The sequence below is a fragment of the Pelodiscus sinensis genome, chromosome 11, assembly GCF_049634645.1.
Source record: "Pelodiscus sinensis isolate JC-2024 chromosome 11, ASM4963464v1, whole genome shotgun sequence".
Taxonomy (NCBI): Eukaryota; Metazoa; Chordata; order Testudines; family Trionychidae; genus Pelodiscus; species Pelodiscus sinensis.
This window is the reverse complement of record NC_134721.1, coordinates 9,817,862-9,842,720: the sequence shown is the minus strand read 5'-3', so window position 1 is coordinate 9,842,720 and position 24,859 is coordinate 9,817,862. Positions and strand designations below refer to the sequence as shown.

Here is a 24,859-nt window from a genome sequence, read left to right as displayed (position 1 = left end):
TGAAGCTATGGCTGTCATTAATGTCCCTTGGGGTGGAATAAAAGGCGTCAATGCCACTAGTAATGTTGACAGGGAGGTGCTTCAGTGGAGTTCTCCATGGATTGCAGGGGGAAGTGAGCACAGGATTGTTGAACTTGCAGATCAACTAGAATGTGCAGCATCTATGTTTGCTACCATAGGAGACTGATTGGGTTCTGGTGCATTTCCCTCTTGTTTGTTGCCACTACCCAAATGCAAAAACCCCATTGAGAACCCAGGAAGACACATTTGGGAATTTTTTCCTTGGGATATCCTCCAGCTCTTTCACGCTCCTTCTGGAGAGAGCTTGAAAAAAGAATAGTAGTTTTTCTTAATAGCTGGCTGTGCAGCCCTAGGCACGTGCACACAGAACCTCCTGCTTTTTTGGACACAGGAATCAGATCCTGGTCTTAAAAAGGTGATTTTTATTAACCAAAAAAATCCCCAAAGATTAAAACACAGAGAATTGCTTCCCTGGGATTCAGGTTGGAGAGTTATAGTTTAAAGAGGGTGGGGGGTATACATGTGTTCAGGAGAGAGAAGCCCAACAACCCCCAAAATCAAGAAAATAACCTGATCACATCTACCCAAACATCCCCTGACCTAATCATATAGCTGTTGTTCTAAGATTTAGTTCTTCTCAAGGCATGGATGTTTCTGGATACTCTATGCCTTGATCCCAGGCTCAGTTCATGTCTTCCAGCTTTCCTCTGGTCACATAAAGATTGGAACTGGAAGATCACTACTGTTTCTATTGGCTTTCCTGGCTTCCAAGTCACTTGCTGCTTCCCTAGCATCCCTGGAGATCTAGGTCTAGGTCTAGGTCTAGGTCTAGGACCTACTGTCTAGGGTTTTAACCCTTAAAGGCAGTTTAAATAACTGAATGGCTGGAATGTTCAGTAAAGGATAGTACCTCTCCCATTCATCACAAGCCCTAAGACAGACTTAGGAAAGCGGTGAAGCAGCGCAGGAAATGGATTTGATTTCTGGTTGGAATCATGGTGTTTTGTTTTTTGTCATAACACAGATTCTTATTTAATAAAACATAGAGATTCAGGATGGCACTCTTGAAGTAAATGAATAACACTGGACCCATTGATACACAGATGTCAGGTGCAAGGGCATGGGTGGGACGTTTCTTCTAACAGAGTATTGAAATAAGCACAAATGCCTCTAATTTTGGATAGCCAGCTAAGCTCAAGCCTCTAAGTTTAACTGTGGACCAATCTTTGAATGCACTTACTAGGCCTACTTAGCCTTTAAAGTGCATTTTTGTGTTTTTTACAGGCCGATGTCATCAGAGGAACATCACACATTGGTTAGATTTAGCGATGCACAGTAAGGTCACAATTTGCCTCCAGAATCTAGAGTAATGAGGATTTTATTTTAGATAACATTTTTGGGGCTGATACTCTAGAGCACCCTTTTTACTGGTGTTGCACAGTTTGGCAGGGGTCTTTTAGACTAGAGAAATGTGTGTGTCTATAGGCTAGGGATTGGAGTTTTTATGTAATAGAACTTGCCAGAGTTCTGGTGAGAGTTTAATCTCTACTAAAAGTAGGGTTGCCAGATGGTTGAAACAAAAATACCACCTCCCCCCCCCAAAAAAAGGGAAAAATGCTGTTGAAGAGGGGAAAAAAAGGCGGGGGAATGGGAGACCAAAGTTGTTGAGGGGGAAAAAAAAAGACCCCAAAAGACCCCAAGGACTTAAGCCTCCCCCCCCCAAAAAAAATTAAAATAAAACAGCATGTCCCCTTTAAGAGTGAGTGCAGGGATAGGAACAGGGGAGAAGTTGAGCACTAAGACACAGGGGAAAGCACTGCTTCCCCTAGGTCTTTTGGCTGGCAGCCATTTTGTGCCGGCAGCCTTGGGGAACCATGTAAGCATGGGGGCTGGTGACGGGGGGCTAGGAGTGTTGGGGGCTGGGTGGGGGAAGCTGGACACTGAGTGTTTGTAGGGTTGTCAGGTGCCCGGCGTTTTTGCCTCCTGGCTAGGGAAAAATTCATTTTAGGTGTCTGGTATTCTCTGAATTTTTTTACTAGCCAGGAGCCGAAAATACCGGACTGTCTGGGTGAATACCAGACACCTGGCAACCCTAACTAAAATTTTATATGGAGATTAAATACAGGCAGGTGGGTAAAGTAACTTCATCTTTTTGTGTGCCCAAATATGGGAGACCACAAATTAAATACATGTAGAAGACGAAGTAACTATGGTCAATTGGACCTCCCTGGTCCGGCACCCTCAGGAACATGCTGGTCACAAACGAGGGAGTTTGCCAAACTTGGGAGGTCGGCCCTCTGCTGATAGACACTGTGTTATCCTGGGGTCTGTCAGCAGATTGCCATGTTCCCCACTTTCCAGGTCACCAGGCTCCCGGCTCCATGACCAGCCTTAGAGGTGCCGGGCTCTGTGGCCAGCTACTCCCTGCCACTGGCCTCTTGAGGCTTATGGTTCTGCCAGACCACGGGTGTTGTCAGACCAGATAGATTCAACCTGTATGAGATCATGGATATAATCAAGAGCAACAAAGTCTCCAGCATTGTTAGAAGGGCAGCTGTTTAGCTGGGCTACTTCCCATCAGACAGCAAATGGGTTGGCTTGTTAGGACTGTGGATGTCATGGGATCCCTTTACTTACACCTACTTTCTTGTGAGCAGGCTGCCTTTCAGATTTTTTGTTGGGTGCTCACATGCGTGGTAAAGACAGAAGAGCCACACTCAATCTTTTCTATTCTGCATTATGCTTTCTCAGCAACAAGTGCTTGCTGAAAAGCTGGGGCATGTTAATTTTTTAACCTACGCATTTATTTCAGATTCTCAGTTCTACATAATGCAGTGATTGAGTGTCGAATCATGTCACATGGGGCACTGGTACCCAATATTTGACACTGAAGACAAAAAATATAATTATAGATTGAAATTTTCCCTTGCGCCCAGAGCCAACTTGAAGCCCACAGACCACTTAACCTCCAAAAATTCAGCCTAAGGGAGGTATAGGTGGTATAAAAGCCTTTTGCTGGCTTAGGGAGAGTTTCACTCATAATGAAACCAAATGTAATGACTACCAGCCCATGGAAAATCTCAGTCTCTGGAAGAATTACTGTAGAATGTCTTCCACTTTACATTATACTGCATTATGTGCCCACTTGTATAACATGTTAATGACTACCTGCCAACCCATCCTCCTGCATAAAACTCAGTGAAAGAAAAGTGGGAGGCAAAGGTGTTTTGGCTTTTCTTTTGGAAGCCTAATTAGAAAAGAATGTTTACAATAAAAGGGTGAACAATCTAGTTAGGGTGCTGGGTTTTTTATGACAGTTCATTAATGAGTATAGAGGGGATTGGCCTGTTGTATTTACATGACTGCCATAATTTTGGCTGACATTTTGCCTACTTTGTAGTGGCAGAATATGGACTATATGTGGATGTAATATGCATAAAACATATGCATGCAGTGTTTGTTATAGCTGTGTCAGTCTGAGGATTTTGGTGACACAAGATGGGGGGAGATAATATCTTTTATTGGATCAACTTTTGTTAGTAAAAGAGACAAGTGTTTGAGCTTATACAGAGCTTACATGGACCTGAAGAAGAGCTCTGAGAGAGCGTGAAAGCTTACCTCTCTCACCAATGGAAGTCGGTCCAATAAAGATATTTTCTCCCCCAAGTTGTGTCTCTACAAACATAAGGATTTTTTTAAAAAATTGCATTGAAAGGAAATTGTTTGCAAAATCAGGAACTCAGAAGTTAGAAAATACCAGTTATAGGCCACTGAACACAGAAGCTTAAAAAGGAAAGTGTTATGTAACCTGAACTAGAGGCATTGTTCCTAGCTCTGCCTAGAATCAGTTCTATGTATACGTAGTCTAAAACTGAGAGATGGGTTAATTTGTACATTGAGATCAGTCTCTGCACTTCTGTGCACCATTTGGGACTTAAGATTTTTATAGTGTTGCTCTCTAGATTTGAGAGAGCTGATAGATATTTCAGCAGTAGGGAACATTTTAAAAACACTTATAAAAGACAAAAAAGATGTTACCTTTCCTAAATGTTTTTATAATGGTAAATATTTAGGTTGGGCTTGACGCTTTAGAAATGTCTGTATGACTGTGACTCACTCCTGCAGAGCTGTTGGGGACATAAAGAAGATTCTGAGTAGAGATTTTGCTTTTATTGATATATGGCTGAGGCCAGAATCAACACTCCACTTTGCTGGGTGTGGAGGCTCACCATGCAGTGGAACCTAGCATGGTTCTGCTGTCTGAGAGAACTGATTGGGGAATCTAATATGATGGGTGTATGCTCTTTGTGCAGTAGTTTAAAATGACATGTGTAAGGTCACAAAGAGCAAATTGTAGAGCCATAAATAGTCCCCAGGAATTCTGTGTCCTGATTCTAGTCCTACTTTCTTTTTCTGGCTACTAGAACTTTCTGAGCAAGGGCTCTGTTTTCTTTTGCAAACTTGAAAAGTGTATAAATCTCTGTTCACCATTATTCTTTATGTGAATTCACCACCCATGAACACAGAAAAAGAACAGAGCCAAGGTTTCTCCACTCCCTGGATATCCACCCACCTTAAACTCTTCCACTGGTGTAGTTCCATTACCCTTATTTTTGCCAAAATTATCAAACATGACTGTTGTGTAAACATGCTCTTTGTTCAGTGGAACATGGCCTGCCTTCTTTCCTAGACTACCAAGTCAGCTTTTCAACTCGCATTGTGATCCAAAACATGTCTGCTGAATAACAGGCCGCTTGTTATATGAAGGGAAAATAGTCTTCCAACTCTGATGGCTTGCATACTGTAATACAGACCTAAAAGAAAAAAATCTGTCCTTAGTCAATAAACAACAAAAAGCAGACATATCTTTTATATTATTTTTGTAACAAATGTAAGGTTATAAAACTAAAATGGGTTTTATTAAATCTAGGCATGTATCCATATTGAAGAAATAATCTACTGCTTTCTCTCAGTTTCTTGTCTTTTTAATTAGTGCTAGCAGTGGGATTGTTAGCTTTTAAGATATGGTAAATATGGGCCTATTAATATTATTGAACATAATACTTAACTAAGTACAAGAAGTGTGGGGAGCTGTAGATATTTTATAGTCAAGTTGAAAGCAGGCCATTTTCTGTTTGACAAATTTTCCTTTATTACCATTGTGTTTAGGTACACAGAACATGAAGCCTTAAACTGTAAACTTTTTCCAGGTGCCTGGAACAGCTGTTGCTGACTGACAGGCATAGGGAATGCCTTGTATGTTTTTTCAGTATTATATGGCATGTTTGAAACCCTTTTCACAACAGAAAAGTATTTGGAGTTTAAATATTTCAGACTCCTTATTTTTCTTGAGAAATGATTCACTAAGTTCTACTGATTAGCAAGGAGACCTTTTGAAGTTTTTGACTCTTCATTCCATTCTTTTAACTTGCATAAAGACTGGATTATAAGGGTTTAGCAGTGATTAGCTCTGTTTATGTTTTTTTTTCTCACAGAGTAGGGTGCTTTATTTTTAAAGAGTGTTTTATTTTTCAGTGTTTCTGTTGACTACTTGTTTTTTCTCCTAATTGATTGGACAATTACTTGGCAGACCACATAAAAGTTATTGCTCACTAAGACTGTGTACTGGGACTATGGTAGGAATGTTAAAGATTCATAAACCACAAGTGAAAATACGATTTTTCCCCCTAGGGAAAGAGAACCTCATATTATATTCTCATTTGGGGAACATTCTGCGACTGTGACTTTGAGAGCCCTGCTGGTTGCAGTAGACCACTGCGAGTGAATGGTGTTAACCTATTTATGTGCAGAAAACACACCATCCTAAATTAATCCAACACCGACATCTACGGATGTTGGGATCTCTGTCTTTTTCTTCTGTCCTTATTATTTCTTATCTTTTAATTTGGGTAGGCTTTTGTTTTTTTCTCACACAAAGCCAAGGGAGAGACTGGAAAGTGTATTTCAAGACACTTTGTGGTCAGCATTATGCTGCTTTTTACTTGCCCACTATGGATTGTCTCCTCTGTTTGGTAACAAATAGAAGAGGGAATCACATCCCTCCCATGGCAGTAAGAACAGTCTGCTTTAAGGAACCCTTTGCTTGGGTGCATCCTCCTCTTTGGAACAGAAACTTCTAATCGCCCAAGCAAATCCCAAATTAAAACCATCAGAACCTCTGTCAATTAGATGCACCCCACCTAGCCTAAAACATCTGATCAATGACATAAATAAGATGTGTTCAAAATGATGAAAGTAGCCCTACCAAGAGATAGCAGGTGCCACTTATCTGTTAACCAATCGTTTAGATCTTTTTACTGAGAGAGAATTAGGGACTCTTTCTAGAGATGTGACTGCTTGAGTAGTCGATTACTTGCCCCCCCCCCCCCCCCCCGCTTGTTGCCTTTATATCAGAGACAGCAAGTGGGGGCAGGAGCCGGTGCCGGGGGGAGCTGGCTTAAAAGCCGGTTCCCCCCAGCACTGTCTCCACGGTGTGCGGGGGAAGGAAGAGGGGAATGAGAGAGGGGACAGAGCTGAAGCAGTCCCAGAGATGGCACGAGCTGGGACTAAGCTGTCCCAACTCGTGCCAGCTCCGGGAGCCATGCCTGTTGCAGCCCTGCATTTTAAATGGAATAAAATCCCGGCAGCTCTTACTACATTGAAGATGCAGAGTCACAGTGGTCCTGGAGCTGGCGATAGCCAGGGACAGCTCAGTCCCAACTCATGCCGGCTCTGGGAGCTACCCCCGTTACGGCTCTGCAAAGTGTCCCCGCCCTCATCAACTACAGGCAGTCCCCGGGTTACGTACAAGATAGGGACTGTAGGTTTGTTCTTAAGTTGAATTTGTATGTAAGTCGGAACTGGCGTCCAGATTCAGCCGCTGCTGAAACTGATCAGTTTCAACAGCGGCTGAATCTGGACGCCAGTTCTGACTTACATACAGATTCAACTTAAGAACCCCAGGCATCCCCAAGTCAGCTGCTGCTGAAACTGATCAGCGGCTGATTCCAGGAAGCCCGGGGCAGAGGCTTCCTGTAGTCAGTCACTGGTCAGTTTCAGCAACGGCTGACTTGGAGACGCCTAGGGCAGAGCAGCTGGGGTGCTGCTGGGTTGCTCCAGTAGCGCCGCCGCTCCTCGGCGCTACTGGACCAACCCAGCAGCACCCAAGCTGCTCTGCCCCAGGTGTCCTGATTCAGCCGCTGCTGAAACTGACTAGCAGTGGCTGAATCAGGACTCCTGGGGCAGAGCAGCTGGGGTGCTGCTGGGTTGGTCCAGTAGTGCCCAGAGCGGCGCTTCGGGACCAACTGGCAGCGCCCCAGCTGCTGTACCACAGGCATCCAGAACAAAGCCGCGGAGCACGGGTGCAGCGGGACAGCCCAGACGCTCCGTGACTGTCCTGCTGCCCTCGGGCTCCGTGGCTTTGCTCTGCTTTGCTCCCCGTCCCCCTGGTCTGCAGTCCAGGGGGACGGGGAGCAACCAGAGCAAAGCCGCGGAGCACACGGGCAGCTGACAGCCCAGACGCATCTGGGCTGTCCGCTGCCCGCGTGTTCCGCCGCTTTGCTTCCTCTCCCTGGTCTGCTGGAGACCAGGGAGAGGGAGGGCCCCGTTCATAACTGCGGATCCGACATAAGTCGGATCCGCGTAACTCGGGGACTGCCTGTAATTGTGTAGTCTTAACAAATTGTATCGACTACACAATTGGCCAATTACCCATTCCTAACATCCCTAGTTCTTTCTTCACTTTGTTTGGCCATGGGCAACACTATATGGGGATGTGTTATGGAAACAACCCACATAACCATCCCTGTTTCTTCTGAATCTGTATCAGTAGTTCCCCGTTTCAGAAGCACAGCACTATCCTCAGGAGACCCATCTTTCTATTGTTTTCAATACAGGAAAGATGGAAGAAACTGGTCTAAAAAACTGTTATCTGCTGAGTGGCTGTCTGATATCCTACAGCTACCAATATCTTTCTGCCTCTAGCCTTACATCAAATAATACAGAATAGAGTGACTTTCAACCCGTGATCAGTGGACCGCTGGGGATCCTCTGTTTAATATTTCCAAAGGGGTCCTCACTGCTATATGAATTTTCTATGGGTCTGCAAATGAAAAAAAAAAGTTGAAAATTGCTGGCCTCATGCACAAAATGATCAGACAAGCGTGTCTTGTATTTTATTCCCCATATCAGTGATAAGACTTCCAAGTAGATTCATGCTCTCCTAACTGTATTAGAATAGAGTCTTGGGTGGTATAGAATCATAGAATACTAGGACTGGAAGGGAACTTGAGGGGTCATTGAGTCCAGTACCCTGCCCTCATAGCAGGACCAAATACTGTCTAGACCATCCCTGATAGACATTTATCTAATCTTCTCTTAAATATCTCCACAGATGGAGATTCCACAACCTCCCTGGGCAATTTATTCCAGTGTTTGACTACCCTGACAGTTAGGAACTTTTTCCTAATGTCCATCCTAAACCTCCCTTGCTGCAGTTTAAGCCCATTGTTTCTTGTTCTATCCCCAGAGGCCAAGATGAACAAGTTTTCTCCCTTCTCCTTATGACACCCTTTTAGATATCTGAAAACTGCTATCATGTCCCCCATCAATCTTCTCTTTTCTAAACTAAACAAACCCAGTTCCTTCAGCCTTCCGTCATAGGTCATGTTCTCTAGAACTTTAATCATTCTTGTTGCTCTTCTCTGGACCCTCTCCAATTTTCCACATCTTTCTTGAAATGCAGTGCCCAGAACTGAACACAATACTCCAATAGAGGCCTAACCAGGATTTTTGGTATCTTGATATCAAAACTCCATCATCAATCCCACAATGTAGAAGGGCAAGGTAAAAGCTTAATGGGCCAAGATAAATTAATGTTCAATTCAGAGAGCTTATCCAAAACCCCCTAAAGTCCCCACTGTTACTCTGTGGTCCACAGTACTGGCCAATAATTCTTCCGCAACAGAGAGACCAAACCTAAAAGATATTGGTGGTATCAGGATACAGACGATACTCTATCAGTGTCACTAAACTTCTTTAGATTCATGTTGTAAATAGTTATGAAATAGGTTCAATTCACAATGGATGTTTTGAAAGCCTTGAGGTGCAGGGTTGCTCTTGTCAGTTACTGAATTGATACCTAGGTTTGACTAGATGCACTGGAGATATCGTAGTTACAATGTTCTGCTCAATTGCAATGTAAACTGCTCAAGATAGTTGAGGCTAAAGCAGACTGTGAAGAGCTTCAAAAAGATTTCACCAAACTAGGTGTTTGGGCAACACAATAGCAAATTAAATTTAATGTTGATAAACGTAAAGTAATGCACATTGGGAAAAATAATCCCAACTATACATACAATATAATGGGGATTAATTCAGCTATAACTACTCAAGAGAAAGATCTTGGAGTCATTGTGGATAGTTCTCTCAAAAAACATCCATTCAATGTGCAGTGGCAGTCAAAACAAGCAATGTTAGGAATCATTGAAAAAGTGATAAATATCTTATTGCCTCTGTATAAAACCATGATACGCCCACATTTTGAATACTGCGTACACTTGTCTCATCTCAAAAAAGATACATTGGCATTGGAAGAGGTTCAGAAAAGGGCAACAAAAATGATTAGGGGTTTGGAACGGGTCCCATATGAAGAGAGATTTAAAAGACTGGTACTTTTCAGCTTATAAAAGAGAAGACTAAGTGGGGACATGATACAGGTCTATAAAATCATAACATGTGGAAAAAGTGAATAAGGAAAACATATTTACTTGTCACCATAATATAAGAGCAAGGGGTCACCAAATGAAATTAATAGGCAGCAGGTTTAAAACAAACAAAAGGAAGTTTTACTTCACGCAGCTCACGGTCGGCCTGTGGAACTCCTTGCCAGAGAAGGTTGTAAAGACCAGGACTTTAATAGGGTTCAAAAAGAGCTAGATGAATTAATGGATGATAGGTCCATCAATGGCTATTAGGATGGATAGGAATGGTGTGCCTAGCCCCTGTTTGTCAGAGGCTGGAAATGGATGACAGGAGAGGGATCACTCCCTCTGGGGCATCTGGCATTGGCCATGGTTAGAAGACAGAATACTGGGCTAGATGGACCTTTGACCTGACCCAGTATGGCCAGTCTTATGTTCTTATGTAATGTTATGTGGTAGCTGAAAGACGAGACTATATTCAGGTTCTGTCAAAAGCTACAATAGATCTCACATGACCAAAATATAACCATTCAGTATCTGGAAACAGTGCAACATCCTGCCCCTCAAACCTCAACCTCCCATTTCTGTTGAACCTTGCTATGTTGAGTAATTCAAGTCTGGTGGGAATTGTCAAACTGCCTTGAGGGTGAAGAATCCCTTTTGCACCTGATCAGCACCTCACCCACTCTGATCTGGTCCCAAGAAGTGAGTTCCTGATATTGGGAGCTACGTGTATCTCTGTGGCTCAACTTGTACACAGGCCACATTCCTTACTTGCCAGTGGACCAAGTGGCAAACTTGCTGGTTACTTGTCTTGTAGAAGTCCTGGAGTAGTTGGAATGGTGCCATGCACACAGCCATGGCTGTGGGTCTGTTTCAACACAAGAAGCAGTGCATGTAACAAAAAATCATCCTACTCTGTCTTTGGTAGCCAGAGGATGACTCCCAGAAGTGTCATGTGCTTGGCATGTGGTATCCTACCTTAATAAAGCCACCAAGTTTTCAAGATATATTTGACATGTCTCACTGTAATGCAAGAATGTCCTTTTTTAGTGACCCACTAGCCCTCAACTAGAGAATCCAGCCTCTTTCCTGTAGAGAAGTGATAACATTTTCACCTATTTACCCCCTCAAAACCTTTCCTCTTGTAGCTAGCTTCGGAAAGGTTGCCGCTGACTGGCCATGACTAAAGAGGGGTAAAATAAAATGAGAGGTTATGTAGATTTTGAAATGCTGGAAACATTTTATATATATATATATATATATATATATATATATATGTATATATGTATATGTATGTATGTTGATGTGTATGCACACTACCACAGCATAAACATCCCCCAATCTCCTCTGTAGGTCCATGTGCTCTGTGAAGTCCCAAGGGTCCGATTTGCCCACTAGAAATATGGAAGTACATCAATACTCCCATGTACCCCGCCTTTCTCATGGACGTACAGTATGAGGTGGCACAGTGAAAAAGGCTGCCTAGAATGCACAGGCCCACCTTTAGAAACAACTTCAAAGGTTTCTGATGATAAGAACCAAGTAGAGCAGTCCCCTCCCTTTAAGGATCTGCCACTTGAAGGGGGACAGTAAAAGCCTGCAGAATCAGAAAGGGCTTGTGATGTGCACAGTCTGCTCATGATCCCATTCAGGCTTGTGAATGTCGGAGATTTGTATAACCATGTCACCTCCTACCAATTCCATAACACCTCTACCGCTTTCCTTTCATCTACCCTCACTTGTTCCTTTGCTGCCTTGCCAGGGAGGAATAAGTAACTACGACATCCTCAAGGTGCCTAAACAACCTACAGATGCACTGCTCACTTTACGAAGGTTCGCCCAGCACAGTCTTCTCCATGTCCTCATCCTGGAAATAGTAACGAATGTCCTTATCCTTAAACTTTGCCTAGGGTTTCATCATGCAAGTGCTATCTAATCCCTACAAAGGAGTCCAGTTCCCATTGTTTACTGTTTTCTGCCCCATTGGCAGGAATGGCTTAACTTTCCATGATATTCTCTTGGTCCCTTCTTCCCTTTGCCCTTCTGTGAGGAGGCCTTTCTTTGCTGCCATATGCTTGAACAGAGTGGAAAAGGGGTAGGCTGTGTAAGTGTCACCCTGTCCAGCAGAGCGCACTGCAGGAAAGCAAGGACATGCTGCTGTTTCTTTCTTACATTAGTCAGCCTCCTGATTTCCTTGCGTGGTAGTTGAAGCAACAGATGATAGGTGGCATATCTTTCTAAAATCATCTCCCCTGTTTTCCTTGTATTCCTCTGTAAGGGCCTGAATCTCCTGCAAAAAAGGGATCTTGTGGAGGGACTTCCATGCCTCATGGCTGGAAATTGTAGGACTGCATGGAATGTCATTGGGCATTATCACTGCAGGAAAGGAAGATCAAAGGCACCTGGAGAAGAGAGGTGAAAAGAGTGAAAGAGGAGACTGTTTAGCCTGCCAACCATTCTCATACTGCCTTTTTGGAACCTTCTCCTGACCTGTCCACTCTGTCTTCACACACCATTGATATGATGGACTGAGCCATGAAGATTAATGGATTGCTGCTTCTGCCCAGAAAGCTGAGTCCCTGCCTGCTGTTAAGGGATTGCCTGGAGTAATAGGCTCAGACATATTTTTGTTTTCTGGAAGTCACAGCTGATGTCTTAACTTCATCGCCAAGATCCAGGATGCTGCCTTCCTCTTTGAAGGGTGATGCATCAGTCAAGCCCTTTCCATAGTTTCTCCGCAAGAACCTCATTCTTTTAGAACTGGAGGTTCTTCCAGTTGTTGTTAACGTGTGTTGAAATGTTCAGTGGAAGACCTAGCCAGAGAAGTACCAGTGCAGAAATGCCTTTTAATCCAACTTTTCTAGCTCTTCATAATGTGCATTTCTGTATAGCAGATGAGGGATTGCTTGGCGTGAAAGTCCTATTTGTTCCAGATGTGTCCAGAAATTGCCTTTGTAGTATCTAATGAAAGAATATCCCCAAATTAGCGGAGAACTCATATACCTAGTGCACTATGAGTTTTTTGTTTGTTTATATTTACTGCTTACTTAAAATTAGGTGATTAAATTTAGGCATAACTTAGCTATTTTAATCAGCCGTGAGATACCAAATTTGGATATTTAGACACTTAAATGTGTGTGTTTCAATGCCCATTTCTGGCTTTCAAGTGCTGTTTGAAGTGCCTAATGTGGATTTAGATGCTTAACTTTAGGCAGCAAACCTTTAAAATTGAGTCCTTAATGTCTCAAAAGTAGAGCCCTGCAAATCCACGGGTATCTGCTTTATGTCTTCAACTAATTTTTGTGGATATGGATGTGGATACAAATTTTATATCTAGAACCCTGCAAATTTGTGGCTATCTGCTTTATATCTGCGGATATCTGCCATGTGTGGATGTCACTGAGGATATCTGCAACTCACTTTTGTGGCTACAGATGAGGATGCGGCTACAAATTTGGTATCTGCCCAGGGCTCTAGTTAAAAGTTCTGTAATCCAAATTCTTTTTTCATATAACCTGTGGAAATCCACCTAAGTAAAGTTCTGCAGGATCCCCACTTATGGGTCCAAGCACACAAATTGGCTTTTATGTGAATTTTCTTATTTAATTGTGGAAATATTTCTGAGCTGCTAGCATACAAAAGCATGGCTTGTACACTCATTGAGAAAGGACTTATATGCCCAAGTACAAGCTGCTACAATTGGAACAAGCACTGAGCAGCGTTATTACTCATGGGAAGAATATTTGCTATTGACCTTTTGTGTAAAAAAGTAACCTGAGATCATGACGTGGAAAATATTGATACATAATTTAAGTATTAGAAAAGTGCTTTCACTACAAATAAATTTTAGGGCAGTTAATAGTCATAGGCTGTGTTTGTCAACACCCTGGCATGCAAATAAAGAGCTGGATCCAATTAACATGTAATAGGCCTGAAGGACATCTACAGATAAGGGTTAAACAATCTGTGGAAGCTGAACCCAATGAACCTGTTTAAACTGCAAGAGTTGTTTGTTCCAATAAAACTTTTGTCTCTGCTGTGTACATATTTTATAGGATGTGTCTTTCATCTACAAGAAACACGTAAAGTCAGGTTTTTAATATAATGTTGGTAGCAAAGTATGAAGGACGGAGGAGGTAACAGAGAAGGCAACTTGCTAATGCAAAAGCAGTGTACTGAAAGTCACTTTTATTTCTTATTTATAATCTACATGCACACTCTGGATAATAGATGACAACGCTCATTCAGTACTTTAACTTCAAAGCAGAGAGAAGGCATGGATGACAGAGCTGGGAGCTGGAACACAAAGGTACTAACAACAAGAGGAAAAATGCCTGTTTACTGGATTGCATTTGTTAGCACGCTGTCTTCAGATATTGTTCCCCCAGGAGTAGTGAGAATATGTGCTGCACGAACAATGATTTAACATCTGAAAATGGTACTTAAAGAGTTTTCTGTCTGGTAGTAATGTGATGAAGGCTTCTGAATGGAACCTGGGGACTTCATTTCTTCTATTTATCTATATGTCTCTCTGGTTTTAGTCAGCGGTAATTGCATATTTAACCCCTTAAATCAGTTTAACCCTCTCAGTACCAACTTTCTTTTTTTGGTCTCATCTCTGCTTTTGTTACAGCACAGCTATGCTCCTTAAATTCCTCACCCCACCCTCCACTCCCCAAAAAACATCAAAAAGACAAAAGAATTTTGGAAAAGTTGTAGCCAGGGAAATGCATTGAGAATAATACCAAGCTCAACCTCTCTTGTGAAAGAAAAGCAGTTTGAATGTAGATAATAGCAGCAGTGTAAAATGTTTTAATGGATTCAGTATAGCTGGGAGCCTTATAACAGAGAGAGCTGTAATGAGGGCGGAAGTTGTAGATGGTGCTCTAAATCAACAGTATAAATTTGCTGCTTACTTCAGCAGTATACTTCTTTGCAGCTTTCACTATTAACACTTATTCTTGGGGGCTTGCTTAATAGCCTATGTGAAACAAATATTAACATAAATTGTTTAATTAAATCAAAACCTTGAATTCCTCCAAGATGAAAAATTGTTTTTAGCGAAGAGTACATTTGCCATAAAACATTCTCTAGTTAAAGTAAACGAGCTCTAAGGAAAGCCATAAGATTGTAGCTGGGCTACTTTTACAGCTTATTTTCATGGTATTTAAATTATGATACCAATGGGTATTTTTAATTAGTGCCTCTTTAAAGTGTGCACTTGTCTACATAAGCCATTTTGGCAAATTTGAGTCATTCATACAGTGGCTGCTGTAAAAGAGGCCAGCACAGCCTAAGGAATTAGAATTAAAAGTTTCTGCAAGCTGTTGTCAACATGACCACATCTCATTAACTTAAAAAATTGAGATTATTTGCCTGAAAGCTTGATGTGAGTAACAGTAATCAAATATTAAGCTCAACGGAGAAGGAGAAAAACAGCTCTGTTGTGATCTCTAATGTTAAGTGTTTTGTGGTTGACTTTTTAAACAACTATATAAGATTTCTGTTTTGACAAATATAATAGGGAAAGGGGCAGGAAAAATAGATCGCTTGGCAGATATGAGGTTAGTCCTATTTTACATTCTGACACATTATTTTCTAAGTTTACTCAAGATAAATATGGTTCCTTTGATACTTTTCATAAAGTGGTTGGAAATAATTATCTCTTATAATTCTCCTGAATTATGAAAGTTTAAGTACTGGAATTTGGTTGTATCTTATGATGATGGCCTTGTTCATCTGTTAAATATGCATGCACCTTACATTATACCCTACATGCATTTCATTGTTTTAACAAAAATATGAGGTAGGTTGCAAAATTATTCATAAAATCAGTTGAGACAGAAAAGTGCTTTTCTTTCCTCATGCATTCTTTCAATAGCTTGTTAGTTCAATCTTTGGGAAAAAAATCTCTTTGGGGTAATAATTAAGGTATTTGAGTACAGAAAATCTACAGTGCTTGCATTTGAGAGAGTAGAGGTCATAAGAATCTGATATTTTATTGTTGTGTAGTTTTTTTTCATACTAAACAAGAAACAATGTCATGCCTACGTGTAAATTGTGGCACACATTATTAAAAAAGGGTGCAGTTAAACAAAAGAAGATAAAGTCTTTTATGTCTTTGAACTAAGAACATGTGCTGAATTTTACTAAAAGAACATGAGCCTTGAATGTAAGTAACTGGTTTTTGCATTAGGTACTCCCTGGAGGTAGCAGAAAAATATCATGTCCCTGCATGAAATGCGAATGTGAAATCTACCAGAAAGAAATATTTATGACCATTTTATGCTTGATTAGACTTGGATGACATCTGTTAGAAGACAGGGACTGGACAAAGAGAGAGACGCTCGGGGGCAAATGTTAACAGAGTTGTTTAGATGATGCTGGGGCAGAAGCGTCCATTTACTGCCAGGCAAAACATAGGAATTGTGTTAGCAAAAGTGCAGCTGACAAGAATTCACTGTGATGGAGACACTGTAAACCGACTAGCTGAAATAGTAAAAATACAGCTGCTGATATTCACTACCCTGCAACAATTTATGATCCGGTATCTCAGCTAAACACAGATACTGTAACTTTCAGGGAGCAGATACATTAATAAAGTTATATAAATGTGAGTCGGCTCTAAAGGGCGACAGCCTCCCATTTTGCAATTGTTCACCATGCCACAGTATAGAACTGGAAGTACTTAAAAATCTTCCTTCTTAAACAGAACATAAGCACTGAAATAACCAACCTGATTGCTTCTGTTCCATTACTAAGTTACCACTCATACTTTCCCTCTGTAAGCTATGATACTGCTGTTCTTTCTGAATGTAAGGGCCAGGTTCTGATCTCCTTTACACAGCTGTAAATCTCGAGTCAGTTCATTTCAGCCAGTGGAGTTATGCCAGATTTACATTGTTATAATTGAGATCAGAATCCAGTGCCAGTAATTTAATCTTCTCAGATGGTGTCAGTGGTTTAACTTTAAAAGTTTGACAAACATTTGATCAATTGTTAGCAATTTAGCTTAAAAGGACATACATGCTATTTATTGTGTTTGCAGAAATGGTCTTTTATGGCTAGACATATGAACACTCACTACTTTCTGGTTCTTTTCCCAGCTTTCTTTTCCTGTAAATTTTCTCTGTCTGGAATGCTTATGGGAAATGTTATTTTGTTTTTGTTTGCAACAGTTCTGTTGTTTTGATTTTGTCTGAGTGGTATGGAAAACAGTACGTCACTTGGTGTGGGTGTTTTGTCTATTGGCCATTTGGCTATTGCACATATATTTCTCATACTTACTACATGATGACAAGAGAACTCAAATGGCATAATTTTCCAGCTGAATTTTAGTTTCTAGTTTAATAATAGTGAAAGGAAAACAAAGTTAATAGGTTTAGCAGTTTTGATACTGCTCACTTGCTGATAGATGACTTTGGATTTTTTTCCTGTGTGGTTAAGGAGTTATTTAGACAAAGGTCATATTAATGTATATATCTGCTTCTATAATAAACTGCGTATGGATTACGTTACACATTTTGCATACAGTTGTGAAAATCTGTAATTTAAGTAGCGAAACCCATAAAAGGGTAATAAACAATTTTAATATCATTAGTACGATTAGTTTATGGTACTTTTATCCTGTTTTTAGGCAGCATGGATTATAAACTCGACCAATAAATGTCTTTTAATTAAAAATAATTTTAAATAACATTTCTGATTTGAAAACAGCACAACATTCCCAAGATAACTTAGAGGTTATAGCTGAATAGAATTAAATGTAGGATATACTAATTCCTGCTTTGAAATTACAATGTTAGGTGGGAACATATTGAAAGAATATAGAATTCAGCTTTAAGACTAGATAATTTTTATGTGTAGTACAGAAATATAAAATAGAAAGTATGATTAATTTTTCAATTTCTCTCTGCAGATATCTAATAATTGTACCCCTGAACAGCCAAAGGCTTCCATTAAAGATTTAAAATGCAAAAGAAAGGGTAGAATAAAAAAGATGATATTTTGGATTAAATAATGTAAAATAACTGTAAGGCAATAGTGAAGTAAAAAGCCATTGGCAAAATAAAAGCTTGGCATTGGCTTTCTTTGAGACATACTCAAACATTTACACACATGCATGCATCTTGTTATAGCAAGGGTGTTAACAGGAAAAAATATTTGTAAAGTTGCTTAAACTGGCCATGATTTTCAAATATGTTTTTATCCGTCAGATACTGATTTGCCTGATCATGGTGACATCATATAAAAGAATGATGTATGGCAATATGGTATGGAATTTTATAATAAAGTACATTGATAATGTTGTGGAATTTGTTAGAAATCTACATGATATATTGTTTCCTTCACTGAGGATCCCAGAATATTGGGAGGGAAGAAAGCACTTTGCCACAGCCACCTCTGAATACCTTTATTTAAGGGAAAAAATGCAACTTTTATAAGCCTAGAGAAAAGAAACATTGCATTTTTAGTATATAGAAGCTGTCAGAAAGGTCCAGCTGCACTTATCCTCCCTGTTCTCTACTGTCTTTATCACTTTGCTCAGTTCCACATAATAACATCTTCATCTGAGATTGCTGTGGCACAGGGGAACTGCATTTGTTGATCAAATTTGGCTGGATAACACTGTGATCTCGTATCCTGAAGTGCAGAGATGTGCCTGGAATACGTAACCATAAAGCTAGCCTCTTGATTGATTGATTCTGCCTGTCACAGAACAAGATAACTGGATCAGTAAATACCCTGTGCACTTCAACTTCATCTACACAATCAAAAGTGAGGGCATCATGGGGCTGAAAAACACTGAGGCATGATGGGAATATATATATTTCAGAACGAAAGCCAGAAACTCACAGAAAGAGAAAAATTTTGCCATGTGCTTATACATTTAAACAGTGAAAATTACATTAATTTCTGTAGATTTGTGGTGGATCTGGCTTAGCACTGATTTATTTCAACTTCACAGTAGTGTTAACACCAGGGATGTTAGCTGAGTTACACCAGCATCAGACTGGAGTAATGCACTGGTGAATCAGGCCCAAGGTCTTTTAGTTAGAGTGAACAAGTTTATTTTGTGGCTCCCATGCCAGAGTGGCATGCTATTTATGATCTAATGTCACCATCTTATTTTATTCCATCTGAAAATATTGAAGTAATTGCAGCCACTCTGTGTTTTGGCAAGACACAGGCCTCCTTCTGAAAAGGGTTGAGTATACTCAGTCCTCCTTGAAGGATCCTGGCTATTTGACAATGGAAATTTTGAATGAAAATTCAGAATAGAAAATAAACTCGAAAGCGTGCACACACAAGTGCACACGGGCAGCATTTAAAGAGCAAAAAAGTCCCATGTTTATTAAATGAAAGCACAATGTGGGCAAACTTAAGTGGACATTGTGGTGGTATTTGTGGGTCAGAAAATGACAAAGTTGGTGTTTGAATATGCAATTCCAAGAAAGGTATAAAAAACAGTGCCTCTTTTTAGAAAATGTGCATGGCAAGTGGTTTGTTGATTGGGGGGCGGGGGGACTCAGTCCACCGGGAGCCCTCAAACATTAGCTTCATCTGCTGTTTTTGTGGTTTCCAGTAGGTATCATGGCCTGATGAGATATGGTTGGGCAAAAGAGATGTGTCTGTTCAGGCTGATGATGGCTTTAACATTAGTGGTGTTTGGTTACATTCCCTTTGTACTTCTTAAAATGTGTCTTTTCTCTCCATGGGCCTGCTGCCCTAGAACTCCCATTGAATAGACTGCAAGCAGAATCAACTCCTTGAAGTACAATCCTGTCACCCCATTGGTATCGGTGAGCATTTTGCCTGAGAAAGGACAACAGGAGTGGGCCGTAAATTTGCTTTGTTTGCTTGGTTATTCGAACACCTTCTTTGATAGAATTGTTGTATCCTACGAAAAGCAGCTTAGAAGCTCAATGAAATGCTGAGTGAATTGCTTCTTTAGTTTTATGTCAGCAGCGGGGAACCTCAAGTCCCAGGGGCTAGATGCGGTCCCCAGCTTGCCTGGATCTGGCCCACAAGGCTTGGCCCTTCCCCCCTCCCCACAATACCAGGGAGCCCGCAATGGTGTTCCAGCCCTTCACAAGGCTGGAGCACACAAACTACTATCCTGGACCCTCCAAAGGTCTGGTGTGTGAGGGGAATGTGGGGAGTGTGTCTTTTTCCCATATGGGGGGGTGCATGTCAATGAAGGGGGTATTTATTTATTTATTTCTGTTACTCACTTGTGTGTTGCCTCCGACTGATTTTTCTATAGGTCAGTGACCCCTGACCCCCAAAAGTTCCCCACCCCTGTTTTATGTGAACAAAAATGATTTTTGGCTGTTGGTAGCTTTACTTTTTAAAATATTTTGATATAAAACCTATAACACTATAGAAATAGTTGTCTGATAAAATATCTAAGGGATGGAAGATGTCCCTTAGCAACTAAAGATCTAATAGGACAGTCTTGATTCAGGCTAAATCTCACATTAGCTTGTGTATGCTATAGTTAGAGCCACCTTGGGAAAAATGGCACATGATTTTTTTTTTAAATAGTATTGATTGGAATTTTTAAAGGTGTCCAGATCCCATTACATTTAAGTGGAATTTGAGTTCCTAATTCTCTTAGGGTACTTTGAAAATCCCAGCTGTAACTGTGTTCCTGGCCCATATATGTGAAATATGTTCCAGAATTATGTCAGTGTTGAGTTACTACAGTGATGAGCACTATGGAAAAGCCTTAGATATATGGTAAAGCCAAATATTTAATCCTGCTCAGCCACATGGATCACGGTCCCAAGAACATGAGAAGATGGAACGATGTTGTAATCAGTGATACCAGTGTTGCAAGCAGATTCCTTTAGTTGTAACGGTAGCATAGATGTGTCCTTAAGCTGAGTAATACCTGCAGGATTGCTCCCAAATTTAGAATTCGGCCCTAGGAAGGAGGATTTAGTAAAACAAGTTTACCGATGGCTGTTGCTTTTTAAACATTCTTCTGAATGTGCCCACTTGCAGGGACAGTCTGTGGTCCCAGTGTATGCATGCATTGTTCACAAGTACAAGTTTAACCTCTCTAGTCTGGCACTCTCGGGGCTAGGGATGTCAACGTGTAGATGACTACATGATTAACCAATAAGCCTGGGTTTAGTGGTTAATCCTGTCAACTGCATGCATCTCTCCCCCCACACCTACCTAAAAGCCAGCTCTCCATGAGCACTGGATCTGCCTGTCCCCCTCCCCCGTGCTACTGTCTCTAATAGAGATGGCAGCACAGAGGATGAAGGGGGCAGGCGGGAGCCGACAACGCACCCACATCCTCCTAATCCCCCACTGCCTCCTACAGGCAGGAACCGATGCTGGGGGTAGTCTGAGCACCTCACGGACAGAGGATGCTCCAGCATCCCACAGTTTTTTAAACCTGCTGCCCTCATGGACCAGCTCCCGCCTGCCACCCTGCACTGCTGGGACAGAAGCGCAGGGTGGCAGGCGGCTTCCCGGAAGTAGCTATTCTCTACCTTCATCTGCAGCGGCCCCAGCATAGACTGATAGTCACCAAATCCCCAAGCTCCGATTATGTGTACCTTAATCACATGTGTACCTTATGTGTACCTTAATCACCTTTGTGTACCTTATTATGTGTACCTTAATCACCTTAATCACACATGTGTCTGTCTGAGTTCGGTTATAGTACCATTCCTTCCATTACCATGGTCTGCTGCCTGGGTTTACAGGTAAATTATCCAAAGGAGTGTTAGTGGCTGTTGTTAAACACACTTTGAACATGGGTTTATAGCTTATTGTGTAGGATTATCCCAGCTGTTATCACAGTAGTGTATATTTTAGGGGTGTTAAATTTAGTTTAATCAATGAATCGACTAGTTGATGGATTTTCCATCGACTAGTCGCATAGTCGATAAGTGGGTGAGCCGCAGCAGGGTTAGTTCCTAGGTTAGCTAACCCCGCTGCGGCTCTGCTTTTTAAATGTATTAAGAGCCAGGAGGCTCTTAATGCATTTAAAAGGCTGAAGTGTAGTGGGGGGGGACCCAGCACTAGCTGGGACAGCTGATTGCCATCTTGCACTAGGTCCCCCCACTGCTCAACAGCCTTACATGTAAAAAGGCTGGAGCGCAGCATGGGGACCCGTTGCAAGCCAGGAATCAACTGTCCCAGCTCGCACTGGGTCCCCACCTCTGCATCGGGTCCTCCCCCAGCAGGCTCTTAATACATTTAAAAAGCAGAGGTGCAGCATCTGGGACTGGGCCACAAGCTGGGAATCAGCTGATTCTCGGCTCGCGCCCGGTCCCCACTGCTCCCCTGCCTTCCTTGTCTGCCTCAAGACATGGTGCCGGGGGGAACCGGCTTTTAAGCTGGCTCCCCCAAGCTCCTGTTCCCCCCTTGCTACCTCTGATAGAGGCAGTAAGTGGGGGGGGGGGGAAGCGACCAGTTGAGGGGCTAGTCGATTATCTGATAAGCTTTTGCTTATCGGATAGTTGACTAGTGGCTTACATCCCTAGTATGTATTTGGATGCAAAGTGTTCTAACTTTTTAAAGTCACTCTGACTTGGTAGACATGCTGCTCTACAGATTGGATATGGGTCGACATTACTTTCTTGCCAAGTCTGTGTGTACTCAGTGGCAGCTGAAAAATTGTTTTCGGAGCATAGGTTTTTGAGAGTTAAAGTACGTGGGTTTTTTGTTTCTAACATTCCAACGGTTACCAATTTGTTTTGGTTAACAAACTGGACACTGTGCTTCTCACATGGTTAGGAAGGAACATCTCCATCAGGCTCCATGCCTACAAGCTTGCTGTGATTTCTGATTAAATGCCCAGAGGTTCTAGGCACAGCTTTGCAAGTTAATGTGTTGCTTATATTGGTGTGTACATACATAGGGAATACACACTTGCTGCTGTTGACTAAAGGCTCGGTCACACGTGGTGCTCAGCACTCAGTGATATGATCTGAACTGGCTTTTGTGGCAGTCAAGGATACTCAGCCTCTTGTAGGAACAATCGTGAAAGGCATTGCTCGTGATAAATGACCTTCCAGTCAAGAGCTGTGTGTGGTGGTTGAGAAGTCTATAGGTATGATATGGAGTTCTTTTCTGGCAAGCTAACAGAGGCAATGATCGCAAGAGGCCCCCATCCGCTAGCAGACACAAGGCAGCCTGATAAGGGCTGACCAAATGAATTAGGGTTTATGAGATCCTTCTCCTTTCATCCAAGTACATAGGAGAGTATGGCCAGGAAGGGGAGAGAAAAGGACTCCCCTAACCCTTGTACCAGCATCAAGGAATAGGATAAAGAGAAATCATCTTTTCTCCCAGGAGCTAAAAGTACAGGGAACAACAGAGAAATATCTTTCATTTCTTCCTAGCATCTGTGATGTAAAGAATATAAAAGGTCCATGGCTTTATGAACACACAAATGAATTCTAACAGAATATCACAGCACTTTCCTCACGTTGAATGTCGTGCATATGAATGTGGTGTCAGAGAGGCAACGTCATAATCTACTATATATATAAGAGAGTATGTCTTTGTCCATTTAAGAATGTCTCCGGCCGCCCTTAAGGAAGGCTGGGGGAAGGGGTGGCTGAAGCTGACTCTTCCCCTTCATCAGGGACCAAAGGGAAAATGCACAATTGGCTGCATTCCTCACACTTTCTCACAATGAGCTGTGCACTTTGCTCTCGCTCCCTGACAGGGATGGCAAAGGAGAGAGCAAACAACCCTGCTACAAATCTGCCCCCACCCATTTCCCTATACACGCGCACACACGCACAAAGTCCCCTACCCAGAGCAGCTCCTCTGCCCCCAACTTAGACTCCTGCAGCCCTTTCTTAAGGACTCAAGCAATGTTGGCTAAATGTGCTAGTAGAGACATAAATGTCAAGGGATCCTTGTGGATTGCTGCAACCCAATTTAATTGTGAAGTTCTGTGGTGTTGAGTACCATTGTTACCAGGATGGGGCTGCAAGAAGAGATAGTGCAAGCAGCACAACTACACGGATGTAACATTTCTTACTTGATTTCTCACTTAATATCAAATTATGTCACCTAAAGCACTTATGAATCGTCCTTGTGAAAGTATAAGAGTTCAGACAACTGATTGGCATGTCATGGTATCATGTCCCAAAAAGCCATTTCGTAAATCTATATGATAAAGTGATAACCACCAAAAACTCAAAAATTGCTAAGAGTTGTCCAATGGCGGGGAAGGGGGAGGGGAGGGCGTGTGAGATATTTGCAGTCATTTGTTTTTGTAACATGGGAAGAAATCTTGTTTGTTTTTAATAGTGACCACTCGTCTTAAATGTGTGATGAAATCTAGAAGAAAGATAAAACTAGCTGCAATATGCCACAACAGAACATAGCCTTAAAAGTAGCACATAACCATCAATTTAAATAGTGTTTTATCAAACATTAAATGATGATTAACCATATTTATTTGAGGATAACCATCCAACAGCCCTTCATAGGAATCAAAATCTTTGCAAAAAGTAGTTAGTTATATATGATTGTGGATGCAAAAATCTAGTAATGAATGTATGAATAACAGGTGGCCAGAATCCTTGTAAATAAAGGAAATTTGTTGGGGATCAGGGCCCACTCTTGTTCTTCTTTCTTTTCCCTATTCCTTTAGCTGGACATGTGAGAGGACTGACTTTTAAGAAGCATTTGCAGGTCACCATAAAAACTACATATGGTTATATGAGAAAATTCCTAAATCTGAAACGCCGAATAAAGGTGGGTCAAGTTCAGGAGTCTAATGATAGTGCTACACCATGGAACTTGTTTTCCTTGGCTAGACCCCTTTGACAAGGCTGATATATTTATGTACAAAGCTAGTATTTAGCTTGGAATTTTACACATGTGAATGATGAACTAAACAGAACTCATTTATTTTTCCTTCCCTCTGCAGCTTTTTGAAATGTGAGGTTACATATTGCAGACAAGTCTCAACATATCCACCCTATGCTTGACCACTAGAATTAATAACTAGCCACATTCCTTGATGATTCTATAGGGATTGGAAGCTAGGCAGCAGAGTTTGCTATGCAAGAGAGTTAATAAAAATTTTCATTGCTAGAGGAAAGCTTATATACAGTAGTCTGTTTGTCCTGTATTTCAACCACCTG

General features: G+C 41.5%; 1 protein-coding gene across 46 annotated transcripts in view; it reads left to right on the top strand.

Moving 5' to 3' along the window:
- The window catches only part of FOXP1 (forkhead box P1), a 562,577-nt gene that overhangs the window by 342,602 nt on the left and 195,116 nt on the right, over positions 1-24,859 (top strand). For 2 of the 46 annotated variants that reach the window (XM_075938633.1, XM_075938632.1), the window contains exon 2: positions 13,956-14,034. The exons of the other annotated variants lie outside the window; for them this stretch is intronic. In XM_075938633.1, coding sequence (XP_075794748.1) covers positions 14,002-14,034 — 33 coding nt within the window. In that variant the 5' untranslated portion in view covers positions 13,956-14,001. The remainder of the gene's footprint in view (positions 1-13,955; positions 14,035-24,859) is intronic. 46 annotated transcript variants of the gene reach the window in all.